Genomic DNA, 13,666 nt, shown 5'->3' with positions numbered 1-13,666 from the left:
CCTCCTGTACAGACTGCAGAAAAATAATAGAGCTGTTCTTCTGTTGCAAAGAACCGTTGGCAGTCGGGGTCCAGGGAGATTCGTGCTGTCCGGGGGGGTGAATCCAGTTGCTGATGCTCTGCCATGTTTGCAGCCCCCTCCCAGGTGATGATGATCCGCCAGGAGAGCACGGGTCAGAACAGTGTCACGCTGCTATGGCAAGAGCCCGACCAGCCCAACGGCATCATCCTGGAATACGAGATCAAGTACTACGAGAAGGTAACTGTGGATATGCTTGTCTGGGCCCAAACAGTCCCAGCACGCTAGGCTAATACAGTGTTATTGCTTGTTATACACGGTCCGTGGTGTAATTACTGTTACAAGCCAGTCTCACACCAAGGACTACATTTGCTCCCCTCGTCCTTCCTCCTGGTCTCTGAGCAGTCTTGGTGACATCTCTGCTTTGTGCTCCAACAGGACAAGGAGATGCAGAGTTATTCTACACTGAAATCCAAAGGCACCAGTGCTACTGTCTCTGGTCTCAAGCCAGCGACTCGCTACATATTCCAGGTCCGGGCACGAACTTCTGCCGGCTGTGGAAGATTCAGCCAGATCGTGGAGGTGGAGACTGGGAAACCAGGTGAGTGAGGGCAAGGAGGGAGAGGTGGAAAGGAGAAGCAAGCATTACATATTACAGCAGGCGTTCTCCAGTGGGTGGGTGGGCTCCCTCCTCCTCCAAATACTAGCCCTTGGATGCTCCCGTCTAGCCAGCACTTTTGTGATATTTCCTCTCCAGTTGCTCTCCGGTACGACACCATGACAATCGTCTGGATATGCCTGACCCTGATAACTGGCCTCGTGATGCTGCTGGTGGTTCTCATCTGCAAGAAGAGGTAGGCAATAGGCTGAGCTCTCTCTAGCTTAAACCAGCTGTCCCTGGGAGCGGGGCAGTGGGTGGTGTGGCCCCAGGCCTGAGCGCTCTGCCAACAACTAGCTCTTCTCTGCCTGGCAAAGCAAGTGAAGCCTTGTTGAGATCAACTGCACAGCAGCCAGCATGGCAGAGCATGCAGCTGGTCCAGAAGGGACCAAGCTCCACTCTCTTCCTGTCTGCAGCTGCAGACAAACGTGGAGAGAGACCCTGGCCACCATTCCTTCTCCACTTCCAGGAGGCTAAGTACCAAATGCTGGGGGGCAGCAATGTGGCCTTGGAGAGAGGCAGATAAAACATCGGGGTCTCTGTCATGCAAGAGAGCCCTAGAAAAGACGGGGATTGTGCAGTGAGCTGCCGTGAACCCTCCAGGAGTGCAGTGCTACTGCAGAAATGTGCACTGGGAAGCCAAGGTGGTCACTGTTAGGTGCTGGGGTTTGTGCTGCTGTCCTCTGACCTCAGTTGTGGCTAGCCTGGGACAATGCACATGAAGGGTCCCCAGCTAAACCAAAGTACAAAGGTGCACGGGAGAGAGCAGGCAGGGTGGGCTGTGAGATGAGCTTCCTCCACGCAGCCCCGCTGTCAGCAGTGTGTACGGGGAGCATCTCGGCTCCAGCTCAGCTCCCACCTGTGACCTCCTGCTCCTGCATCTGTCTCCAGGGTGGTCCTCTCCGGAAACCCACTGCACTCCACCCCGCGTGCCCCCTGTGCTGGTTTAACAGGCCCCTTCCCTCTTGCTCTTGTGTCTCCCGGCCAGGCACTGTGGTTACAGCAAAGCCTTCCAGGACTCGGATGAGGAGAAGATGCACTATCAGAACGGCCAGGGTAGGTGCACGGCCAGCCCCGCTCTGCTCACTGTGCTGCATGGAGAACCGCTGGCTTGAGACACATTCATGGGGCAGAAGCTTCTGCTGGATTTATTTCCTCCTAGCACCGCAGGGGTGGTTTGCTGGGAGCCGGCATTCAACAAGCCCTTGTTACCCAGAGTCTGGATAAACCAGCTGGGTGGGAAGACTGTGAGAGCACTGTCATCAGTACGTGTCTGCAGTGGGGTCTGCGGCTTGCATAGTGACAGGCTGGCAGAGGGGAGGTGCAAGTACTGGTGCCCCGTGGGGAAGACCCAGGTGCTTATGGAGCTGTGTTTAGGGTCAGCTGCTCATGCTGCCCAAGGTGGAGGGCTCTGGGGGGGTCTCTCTAGTCCCTGCATGGTTTCCCAGGCTCTCGGGGTATCCAAACTCCATGGGCCTTTCTGAGGAAGTCTGCATTTTCACAAGGGGATCTCTGCTGATGTTCCCTGGCATTGGGTGATAGGAGCATCTCCTTTGCACTGCTCTGAAGAGTCAGCAAGTAGCTCTTCCTTCTCCTGGCCATCTCCACTGTTGGGCCTGGGATCCCTGCTGCCTCCCCAGCTCCCAGGTGCCATTGCTGCTTGAGGGTATCTCACTGTTTCTTTCCTCTTTGGATGCAAACAGTGAAGTTCCCCGAGTCCAAGTTCTACGTGGACCCCCACACCTACGAGGACCCCTGCCAGGCCGTGCATGAATTCACACGAGAGATCGAGGCCTCCCGGATTAAGATCGAGAAGATCATCGGGTCTGGTGAGTCTCTGGCTCTGTGTCCATCACACCCTCAGACCTGTCATAGGAAACCTGATCTCGTCCCATGACAGAGGTGTATAGGGCTCGGCAGAGGCAAGGGACTAAGTGAAATGCTGGAGATTTCACTTAGCTTCACCTGCTCTGTGGGTTTCTGAGCACAAAAGACCCAACCTGGCTGGGGTCGTTTGAGCCCAGTTTTCTCTCCTGCCCAGGGCAGGGGGGCGGACTTGAAGATCTACAAGGTCCCTCCGACCTGACTTCTATGAATCTATGAATACAAGAAATAAACCATTAGATGCCACACATCCGGGCAGCTTGGCTGGTGGCACGGCAGCACGGGCACCACAAGTTCGATCTTAAAAATGTAACCCTGACAGTTCATAGCTCTACATAAGTCTCTAGCTGGAGGAAAAAAAGACAGGGAGGGTGGCTGTGGGGCAGCAATAGGCAACCATCTGTTTTATCCAGGGACCATTAAACACACCCTGGGGGGCAGCAGCAAGGACTGGACCCTAAAATCCACTCCTTTTCAAGGCACTACCACTGAGCCCTAGTGCCAGGCTTCCTCTGCCTTGCTGCCTCTCTGACCCTACATCTCCTTCCCTCTTGGCAGCCCCCTGGCTCGTCTTGGACAGGAGGCATTGCCCTGCCTGGTCCATAGCCCAGTGGTTAGGGCACTGCCCTGGGATTTCAAACCCCTCTGGCTGAGGGGGGCCTGGAGCTGAAGTGCAAGTGTTGTGACTACTAGGCATTGGGTAGGAGGATGGAGGCCTCTTCTCTCAGGCAGCCACTCTGCCCGCATTTGCACTGACAGTGTTTCAAGGATGTGTGCAGAGTTCAGAGGCTCCAGGCACAACCTCGCCCTCTTCCTTGGTGCTCTTAGGTGCATTTTAACATCTCTAACAGCTGCAGGACTGACGGCAGGTTACAGGGCTCCTGATGTCTTTGGGCCTTGTACCTTGTGATGGGGCTAATGTGGTAATTTTAGGAATCCATTGGACAGGGACTTGCAGATGTTTTGGGCAAGGATGAACCTGCCTCAGGCAGGGGGTTGGAGTAGATAGGGTTGGAGGTCCCTTCCAGCCCAACTTTGCTATGATTCAGTGAATAAAGCAGAATAAGATCACCACTAAGCAGAAGTGGCCACAGCCAGTTCCTTCTGAGCACGCTTGGAAGGAAAAGTCTAGTCATGCAGGAGGACAGGATTTAAAATCTGCCTACGTGGCAGACAGCACCTCTTCCTTCTCTACATTTAGATGCATAAGTAGCACTCAGAAGCCTGCGGGTGAAATAGGATATCTTGGCCCAAATCCTATGGCCGCACAGAGTCTGGGTCCCTTTCCACTGCCTTGAGCCTCCCGAAGGAGAGGGCCCAGAGCTTTCAGGGAAGGCCCAGGCTGGAAAACGCTTGCAGCCCTGCTCTCTGGAATCCATCCCACCTTCTGCCGGGCTGTAAGTCAAATAGGAAATCCCCAAATGATAATGATCCAATACGGCTGCCATCATCAGTCCCCAAGCACTTTACAAACAAGGCCCCAGGATGGGTAATGCCATGCTGCAGGCTCTCTGTTGTGTCCAGGAAACAAGCCTCCTGGCTGCTGGCTTCGGTTCAGCCTGGAGTGCCAAAGTGCTGCTGGGAGCTCAGCCCCTTCGATTTGTCTCCTCTCGCTTTGCAGGAGAGTCTGGGGAGGTCTGCTATGGGCGTCTGAAACTGCCGGGCAAGAGGGAGATTCCTGTGGCCATCAAAGCTCTAAAAGCCGGTTACACGGAGAAGCAGAGACGGGACTTCCTGAGCGAGGCCAGCATCATGGCACAGTTCGACCACCCCAACGTCATCCACCTGGAGGGTGTCGTGACGAGGAGTACGTGGCTGGCTTGCAGCAAATTGACAAAGTCTCATAGGTGGTGCAGGGCGCTTGGGAGATCGTGGGACACAATCTGAGTGCCGGGTGCCTCAGGGAAAGGTGTCACATCCCAGACCTGGCAGAGAGCTCCCTGCAGATGTGTTCTGCATCTCCAGCCGCCTCGTGGCATCGTCGCTCACGGGCCTTGCATTTTCCTAGCTCTTTTCCTCCCCAAAGCTGCCCCTGTGCAATGCACGCAACGGCAAGCTGTTCTGTGCAGCCTGCAGACATGCACCTGCCTGGCAGCCACCTCCCCGCACACTGCGTCACCCATAAAGGTTTGGGATAGGTCTTGGCAATATCGCACCTGGTGGGAGCTATGGAGGAACTAAGGGATGCAGCCAGGATGTAGACAACTGATGCAAAGCGCGGCCAGGATCCTTGGGCTAATGGGTCGTTGTGGGCAGGGCTCAGGCCATGCCCCTGGGGGCAAGCGGCCAACATCAGACAAGCAACGCGGCATTTGCCAAGGGCACAGCGCTGCTCTGTCATTCCTAGAGGGCCCTTGTCGGGGAGCAGGATGGGTGCTGGGAGGCGGGAGGGCATGGACAAACCTTGCCCCGATGCTGCCACAGCGCCTCCAGCTTTGCCCGGGTCTGATGCCCAGGAGATTTTCTGACGTGCCCCTGGCCGTTAACATGGCCAGGAGGCCTTGGCAGCTTGGTCTGAAGCTGGGCTCTCATCTCCCAGCTCTGGGAACCTGCTTCTCAGCCCAGCAGCTTTCTTTCCTTTTGACGTTCCCCATTAGCATCTTCAGAGGGAGACAGCTTGTCACTCGCAGGACAAGCTGCTGCTTTTCTCCTTCCCCTTCCAACTCCATTAGAGAAGAGAACCGTCTATTCTGGCTCAAACCACTGGCAGGAGGCTGCTGGTTGTTGGGGGCAGGGAGATTTAGCCATTCACTCCACGGAGGTGAAACACGAGGACTCGGCGTCCTTTGCAACAGAACCTGCTTGACATGCCGCGTTCCCCCAGCCCGCTCTGCCCGCACCCCAGTGCCACGGATCGGGGATACTGCGGTAGGAGAGGTGCTACCCATTAGCATTCATTTTTAAATTTAAAGGCTGTATGTACTGAATTGTAATTTGAAGTCTTAGTTTTTACAAGCCCATTGTAATGCAAAGCATTATGGTAATAGGATGCAAATTTCATTTAGACAATGGAACTGACTTAGCACCATCAATGGCGCCTGTCGAGAGGCTCCCAGCTTGATGCGTTCCTGCCACAGCCACACAATTGTGTGGGTCCCTCTCAGCCCCAGGACAGGACCTCCCTGAATCTGTGTGAGGCCGCAGGAGTACAGAGGTTGCCCCGCTGGCCTGGGGCGTGCGTCCTTCTCCGCGCACAGCTGGGGCAGGGGCTCCCAGAGGAAGGTGACTTCTCTATTAACGTGACCTCTCTTGTCTTCTGTAGGCAAATTGGTAATGATTGTGACCGAATACATGGAGAACGGCTCACTGGATTCCTTTCTCCGGGTAAGGACCTCTGTATTTTTATTCACTGCACATTCCTGAAGGCTGAGTGACTGATGAGGGGGAAGAACAGGCTGATCTATACTCTGCAGCCTCCTGACCACTGTGACCTCTGAGTAAAAGCGGCGATTGAGCTCTTACCTCTGCAGGAAACACTAGCTCCAAAGCTTCCCGGCTGGCTCCCCCGGGAGCATCGCAGTCCAGGAGGCAGGGCAACTCGGGTTTGCTGTACAGGAACCCAGGAGGAAGGGGTCAGGTGTGACAGGAGCACTAATCCCTCCTTCATGCAGTCTGGCCTGGGGAGACATGCACTAACAAGTGTCTGGGTTTACAGAGGGACGCCAGGGTCTTCCTGACCAGAATGGGTGAGCTTAATGAGTCAGGTGAACGAGGGCAGAGCTCGCCCTCTCTGGCACAGGAGTGTGAGCAGAATCCACGTCGCCGAGCCGACACGGTGCCCGCTGGAGACCCAGCGAGAAGCCCGGAATAATGCCTAGGTTGTGTTGTCTCCAGAAACACGACGGGCAGTTCAACATCATCCAGCTGGTGGGCATACTGCGAGGCATCGGTGCCGGCATGAGATACCTCGCTGACCTGGGCTATGTGCACCGGGACCTGGCCGCACGCAACATCCTCGTGAACAGCAACCTGGTCTGCAAGGTGTCCGACTTCGGCCTGTCGCGGATCCTCGAGGATGATCCTGATGCTGCCTACACGACTACGGTACGTCCCTTGCTGGCCTGGCCTGGTGCTTGCTGTCTCTCTCATTGTACTAGTTGCAAAGACCCATGTTTCATTCCAGGCTGCAGCAGGATGGTCAGGTATAGAAATCAGACATGCAAGAAACTCTCCTCACTTTGCCTCCTTGTGCGAGTGCCAGGAACTAGGGTTACGTTTATACCATTATAAATCATTTGAAAGCAAATTATTTGGTTAACTAATGCAACAAACCTGCATTTTTTACACAGCCTTCTCTCAGAGTCGAGTGCAAACAGATTGGTTTCCTTGCTAAAACTGCTGCCTTTGGACTTCACTTCATTACCAAAGAAAACCACAGTAGGATAGCAAAGATCAGATCAAGCCCAGTGTGCTGCTCTTCCCCCAGGCTGGCTCAGCAGACGCCCTGTATCTTCTGCCCCTGAGGCTCAGCCCGGCCTCATTTGTACCAAGGTCACACAAGAAGTCGTCTGTCTCGGTGAATCAGCAGGACCCCCGTTAAGGTTCCCCAGCAGGATCAAAACCCAGCCTGAAGACGGTGTCTGTGAGAGCACCAGAACAAGCCTCGTGAGCAGTAGATTCATTTTGTGGGTTTCAAGCTGTCAGTGGACGTGCTTCTTTTGATGTCTTAGCCAGATTCAGTGTGAGGGTGACCACGAAAAAAAACTTTAGATCACCTGAGGCATCTCCTACGTGCAGTGTCTCAGTATTTGGGCTGTCCGGGAGACTCACTCAAGAGATGGGATCAGAGATTGGGACATTTAACCTCTGCTCAAGAATTGGTGTTTAAAGTACATGACTGCAGTGTACTGTAGATATCTCTGAGCTAGCTCAAAACTAGATGGGTCAGGTACTGCTAGCAAGCAGCTATAAAGATACCCTTACTCAGCTTAAGTGTACCACAATGCAGAAACTTTGCTTTGTATCAGCACTCACTTTATATCAGGACTAGTAGATCTTCCACCAGATCTTTAGAACCAGTCAACTGGCTGTTAGCTCCGGTTCTGGACAACCCATCACCAAGCCAGGTGGATTGAGCTCCACCTGGCTCTGCCGACTGAAACTTGCAGGCCAAAGACGTTGCTGTCCCTGTGCTCGTGTTCATCATGAGAAAGCTGTGCACCCAGCAGCCCCCGCTGCTCAGGACCCGCACACCCGTGGGGATACTGAGTGCCCAGCCTCTAGAAGGAGCACTGTAGGTCCCACATCAATGTTAAGGACTTCACAGCCAATGGAAGAGAAATTTCAAGCTGCTTTCTTGACCACCAGCATGCTGTTTCTTGTAACCCTGCTGAGAGACTTCAGCGTTGCGAGCTTTTCTTCCCACCGGCAGAAGGCGACCAGTGCAGACCCTGGACCTGCGCTGCAGGGGGGTCTCCCATGGGTCTGGGCTGGGCCTTGTGCTGTTCAACATATTCACAAATGATCTGGAACAGGGAATAAATGACAAGAAGGCAAAGTGTGGTGCTGACACAACATATTTCTGGGCAGTTAAATCCAAAGCTAATGGAGAAGAGTTTACAGAGAGCTTTTACAAAGCTGTGGGAGTGGGCCATAAACTGACAGATGACATCTAGCATTGATGGCTGCTGTTTAATATCAATGCTGTTTAATAGTTTTATTCATGACTGAGAGAATGAAAGTGGGGGCTCACTAAGGAAATTTGAAGAGGCCCCCCAGCTGGGTGGGGCTGCAGACCCCATTGAGGAAAGGCTATGGACCTTGATCCACTGGAGAAAGGGTCGGAAATAGGATTGAATTCGAGAAGGCTAAAGTGCCAAGTCCTGCCAGGAAAATGGGATAATCACATGCACAAACACAAATCGGGGAACAACTGGCCAGGCTGCGGTGCTGCAGAAAGGCCCCAGTGGTTTGTGTGAACCGCAAGCTGCCTGTGAGTCAGCAGTGAGCATCTGGGGGGAAAAATCAATAGCGTAGTGGGGATTATGAACAGGAGCAAACACGCAGTCGTGGGCAAGGAAATGGAGTCGCGACCCATGCGCGAGTGGCAGGAATCTCCTCTGGTCCAGAGTGAGCCCGTCACGTCTTGCTCCATCCCCCATGAGCACAGCTGACTGCATCTGACTGATATCTCTTGCCTGTCCCTGTTCCAGCTGGAATTCCCATTTCATGGATTTCATAGATTTTAGGGTCACAAGGGACCGATTAGATCATCGAGTCCGCCCCCCTGCCCAGGACATTTCCTGAACAGGGGTGGCCAGAACTGGTATCCCCAGTGATCTCTCTCCAGCACCTCAGCACTGATACTGCCCCATGTCTGGTTGAGATGTTTTGCCTGCTCCACCCTATGATCCCCTTCATCTGTTTTGCAACCACATCACATGCGTGGCCCTTGGTTGTCTTCTGATTGACACCATGCGTGCCGCCTCCTCACCTTGTCCAAGCTGATGGCCTCCCAGCATGTCTTGTAGCTAACCCTGCGCTGGCCTGGCCTGGATGATGTAATGGAGACGAAGCAGCTGGTCTGTGCTAGCTTCCCTACCTTTGGCCATTTATGGGGTCCAGTCTTGCCCAGAAGAGGACATCGCTGATCATTTGAAGGAGGGAAGAATATCTGAATGCACTTTCCAATTTGAGGACTCCCAGACCTAGTGAAATGTAATGAGACAATTTATATTCAAACCCTTCAGTGCTTGTGTAGCTGGTCACTGAACCAGAAAAGAGTCTGTGTGTTATTCGAAGGGGCAGAGGCACTGTCTTTCCTAGGCCACTATCAAGAGTGAACTGAGAAAGCCCCCTCATACCCTGGGTCTGCTTATTTCAGTTGTGAACTGCTCCGATTCCAGTTCACATTGTGTGTTCCCAGTTCATAGTGTGTGTTCTCAGCAGCTGCAAGTTTGATCTTCGTCACCTGGGCAAGGCTCTCACCCTTGGAGAGGGATGCTGAGAGAGATACGGAGAGCAGAAGTCAGCCCTGGAGCTCTCCTGGAGCCTGAATTTCCATGGGCCTTTGTGCCAGGTGCCAGCTTCAGGCAGGGTTTCCTTTATGTTTCAGGGTGGAAAGATCCCCATTCGCTGGACAGCCCCCGAGGCCATCACCTACCGCAAGTTTTCCTCTGCCAGCGACGTGTGGAGCTACGGCATCGTCATGTGGGAGGTGCTGGCCTACGGCGAGCGGCCCTACTGGAACATGACCAACAGAGATGTAAGTGAGCCAGGCAGACGCCCTGGACCAGCCCCCGCCCCGGGCTTCCCTCCTAGCTCTTTCCAGGGCAGCTCTCCATGTCGTAGGGCTGGGAAGGCAAATGGGGGTGCAGCTCTTCCTCCTGCACATTGCACAGGCCCTTCTCTGCTGTGGCTGCCACTGTGGTCTTGCCACACTTCAAATTATTGCATGGTCCACACTGGTTACAGCCCACAGCAGAGCTGCCTGCCAAGGTGTCTCTAGCCCGGGGTCTCCCTACGTTCTCGAACAGCTGTGCACAGCGTGCAGCTTTGTCCTGGAGCATCTGGTATGGGGATGCACCTCTGCAGGCATTGCTGCCAGTGGGGGCCCGCACCCCAGGACCGGGCATCTCCTCTAGCCACGCTCTCCTCTGCATGAAAGACTTTCTGCTGGTTTAGGGCCACGCTGGCCCCACCACTTGAGCTCTGCCCCTGTGAAACAACTGTTGCAGAAAGCCCTGGGCTAAGTATTCTGCATGGCCCTTAATTGATTTATCCAGCCAGTTTATTGGGAGACTGCATGAAGTCCCCAGGAGAAGGAGGCTTGTGGTTCAGATACGGTGCAAACAGGTGAAAAGATAACCCTTGCTGTGAGAGCCCATAGTCTGAGCAGGTTGTGGAGGAAGGCATGTTTTAGTTTTGACTTGCTTCATGTGTCAGCTTTGCCACCCGTGTCCTGTTGATGGGACCGTGGCAGGGACCTCATGAAGGGAGGGACTGGAGCAAGGTGGGGGCAAATATCTATCTAGTCAGTGGTGTGTTCAGAGGGACACGTACAGAAAACACCCTGATGCCACTGCCTGTGTCCTGTGGTCCCTGCTCATAAGCAGATCCCGTCCCTGGCTTGCTGACTTTTTTCAGTTGCTTGCTTTACTGAAGGGCCTGAGCTGCACCCAGTCCAGCCCCTCATCCCACTGCAGAGTACCTGCTTTGCCTGCTTTCTGCAGCTATTTGTCAGTGTAGCTGGCAGCTGGCTCCCCCGACCTCTGGAGATGAATGCAGGGGACCCAGGCATCAATGCCGCGGATGCTCCTGCTCCTAAGTAAGAGCAAGCCTTCCTTCCAGGTCATTAACTCCGTCGAAGAGGGCTACCGCCTGCCTGCTCCCATGGGCTGCCCCACAGCCTTGCACCAGCTCATGCTGGACTGCTGGCAGAAAGACCGCAGCGAGAGACCCCGCTTCTCACAGATCGTCAGCATCCTGGACAAGCTCATCCGCAACCCAGAGAACCTGAAATGCACGGCTACGGTGAACCGGTAAGAGCCGGGCAGGCCTGTGCTGCACCCTCCATGAGCCAGGCCAGGTCATTTGGCCAAAACAGAGCTCAGCCCAGCTGGTTTTCATAGTCGTGGAGAACTGAGGAGCCTCTTGGCTAGCCAGTATCTGGCAACGGTGGTTTCTCCTTCATTAACTCTGGCCACAATTGATTGTGAGAGCCTCCAGGCCAAAGCCAGAATATACACTGTGGCTAAATCAGATAGTTCACAGCTACCACAGACCAGCGAGAGGCTCTCAGCTACAACTGCTCAGAGCCCAAGGATGAAGGGATAGATTATAACTACTGGGACGTGCCTAAAACATCTCTCCAAGCCAAAGTGCAAGTCTAGTGCTGTCCTCTTCATAACCACAATGAGGTGCGTTAGCTCTCCCGGCCACCCCAGTGAGGTCCTAAGTACCGCTTGTACCGGGGGGCTAACACCAGCAGGACACAGCGTGCATTTGGAAACAGGCTACTTAATGCCCAGAGTAGCTGAGCTGACAAGGAGCCTGCCCTTCACACACCTGGCTTTGCGCACACACGTGCACCTTGCATCTCCACAACCTGGGGCCTAGCTGTGCACACCCAATAAATATGGGCACATCTGCACACACACAGTGTGGATCACTACAAACAGGCATGTCCTTTTTGCACTCCCTCTGCCTCTGCCTTTCTATCCTTGCTGGCTCAGGCCTTCACTTGGGATGTCACGGGTCTTTCTGCACGAGGGCATCCGAGTCTCTGGCCATCGGGCTGCCAGCAGCAGCTCTACAGCCCAACCGCGGGAATCCTTTGCCTGATTTTGCATTAGCTTGACTCCATGCCCTGAGCCCGCGCTCTCTGAGCAGCTGAGCTGATGGCTTTTCTCCTTGTCTTCTAGCTTCACCCAGACGCCCTTCGACAGAGGCATCTTTGACTTCACACGCTGTGTGACAGTGGAGGACTGGCTGGAGTCCATCAGGCTGGGGCGCTACCGGGAGAACTTCGTCATGGCTGGGTACTCCTCCCTGGGGATGGTGATGCGAATGGGCATCGAGTGAGTATAACCCTGAAGGCAGGAGGGCTGCAGGCCCTGCTGCGCTGGCTGGCCTGCCTACATCTCACGGCCGGCAGCCGTCTGCGCTCTGTGCTCACTAGAGCTGGCAAGCTTAAGAGTGAGGGTCAGGCCTGGCTGGCATGTGGGTAATATAGGGCTGGTGCGGTCACGCGATAGCAGCCCAGCAGGCTCCTGCACAGTTGTGAGGCTAGGACTATGGGGGACATTTCCTCAGCTGGCAGAACAAGCCAAGGGGCTCTGAAGCCCTGTGTTTTTAAGATCGCACAAGCCCCAAGATGTCCTGGAGGGCTCCTAATAGGAAGCCACGTGACTTTTGTCCACAGCCCCTTACTGCTGTGCATCTGAGCAGGGGCTAGAAGCAACCTTGCCTCATCTTACCAGAGCTTATTTCTGTCCAGAAGCCAAGGAAGCACTGGGCATAGGGGTGCCCTGGCTTGGGTACCAACAGGCTCTGGTGTGCCGGGCAAATCTGGAGGCAGCTCACTTTCCATCACTGACGGGGAGGGCTCGCGAGCAAAGGACCAGGGGTGCAAGCTTGGCGAGAGCCTGCTGTGGAGAGCAGATTGAGATGGGCAAGGCAGGAGCCCGCACGGCAGGAGCTTGGCCACTGTCAGACTGCAAGAAAGTCAGTGTGAGCTGATGCCAGTCAGAGCCGCCCAGACGCACCAGGGAAGCTGTTTGGTGGAGGGGGATGTCTGTCCATCTGACGGGGCTATCTGAGGACACCTCACTGAGAGGGAATGCAATTTTAGAGCATCACTGTTGCCTGCTATTAGCCTGCCAGGAGCTATTTCCCCTTCTGCTTCCCTCTCCCACCGGGGCTGTCATGGGACCAAGGTGTGCCATAGAGAACGACAGCCGATCAGTCCCTGAAACGGAGACAGCGGCACCTCCCTGCTGGCAGGGCACCGAGCTGATCCGGGGACGCCTGGAGCCCGGTGCCCGGTCGCTGGAGAGCGCCGTCTCTGACAGGGCCTCTGTTTTCGCAGGGACATTCGCAGCCTGGGCATCACCCCCATGGGCCACCAGAAGAAGATCCTGAGCAGCATCCAGCTCATGCGGTCACAGCTGCTGAACACGAACGGACGCAGGCGGGATCTCTAGACCTGGAGCCCGGGCGCCGGCGTTCCTAAAGCACTTACACTGGCGGGAGGGCAGGGGAGCGGTGAGCACGGCCCAGCACTTCTGCAGCAAGAGGCATCACGCTACAGCCACAGACCCACGTGGCTTTCCTCATCTTTCCTGGGATCCAAGCTCCAGAGGAAGGTGGAAGTCTGCCGCTTCCTACCCCTTCCTCCACTGTGTCCCTGCCGGGCTGGGGCTTGCAGCATGGGCCAATCTTGGGCTGTATAGGAAAGCTGCGCAGGCAAGCCAGTTACGTGGCAGGGTGCTTCCCTATGCCCTGCAGTGACCGAAAGCAATAGCAGGAGCCATGGGCCAAATCTCTTTGGTGCATAGCGACTCGCTGTAAGTGCACTGAGCTGAGGCGAAGAAAGCCTTGCGTGGCCTGGAGGTGCAGCTGGACGCTGGATCCCTCCACAGGCCGCCCCGGGACAAAGGAAGCTGA

General features: G+C 55.0%; 1 protein-coding gene across 1 annotated transcript in view; it reads left to right on the top strand.

The window, feature by feature from the left end:
- The window catches only part of EPHA8 (EPH receptor A8), a 75,101-nt gene extending 61,897 nt beyond the window's left edge, over positions 1-13,204 (top strand). The window contains exons 6-17 of the mRNA XM_019541353.1: positions 134-258; positions 457-619; positions 776-872; positions 1,665-1,732; positions 2,380-2,505; positions 4,182-4,367; positions 5,823-5,884; positions 6,395-6,604; positions 9,615-9,764; positions 10,850-11,040; positions 11,923-12,078; positions 13,089-13,204. Coding sequence (XP_019396898.1) covers positions 134-258; positions 457-619; positions 776-872; positions 1,665-1,732; positions 2,380-2,505; positions 4,182-4,367; positions 5,823-5,884; positions 6,395-6,604; positions 9,615-9,764; positions 10,850-11,040; positions 11,923-12,078; positions 13,089-13,203 — 1,649 coding nt within the window. The 3' untranslated portion in view covers position 13,204. The remainder of the gene's footprint in view (positions 1-133; positions 259-456; positions 620-775; positions 873-1,664; positions 1,733-2,379; positions 2,506-4,181; positions 4,368-5,822; positions 5,885-6,394; positions 6,605-9,614; positions 9,765-10,849; positions 11,041-11,922; positions 12,079-13,088) is intronic.
- The last annotated feature ends 462 nt before the right edge of the window (positions 13,205-13,666 follow it).

Source organism: Crocodylus porosus, unplaced genomic scaffold, assembly GCF_001723895.1.
Source record: "Crocodylus porosus isolate Cpor-Errol unplaced genomic scaffold, CroPor_comp1, whole genome shotgun sequence".
Taxonomy (NCBI): domain Eukaryota; kingdom Metazoa; phylum Chordata; order Crocodylia; family Crocodylidae; genus Crocodylus; species Crocodylus porosus.
This window is presented reverse-complemented; position numbering and strand designations above follow the sequence as displayed.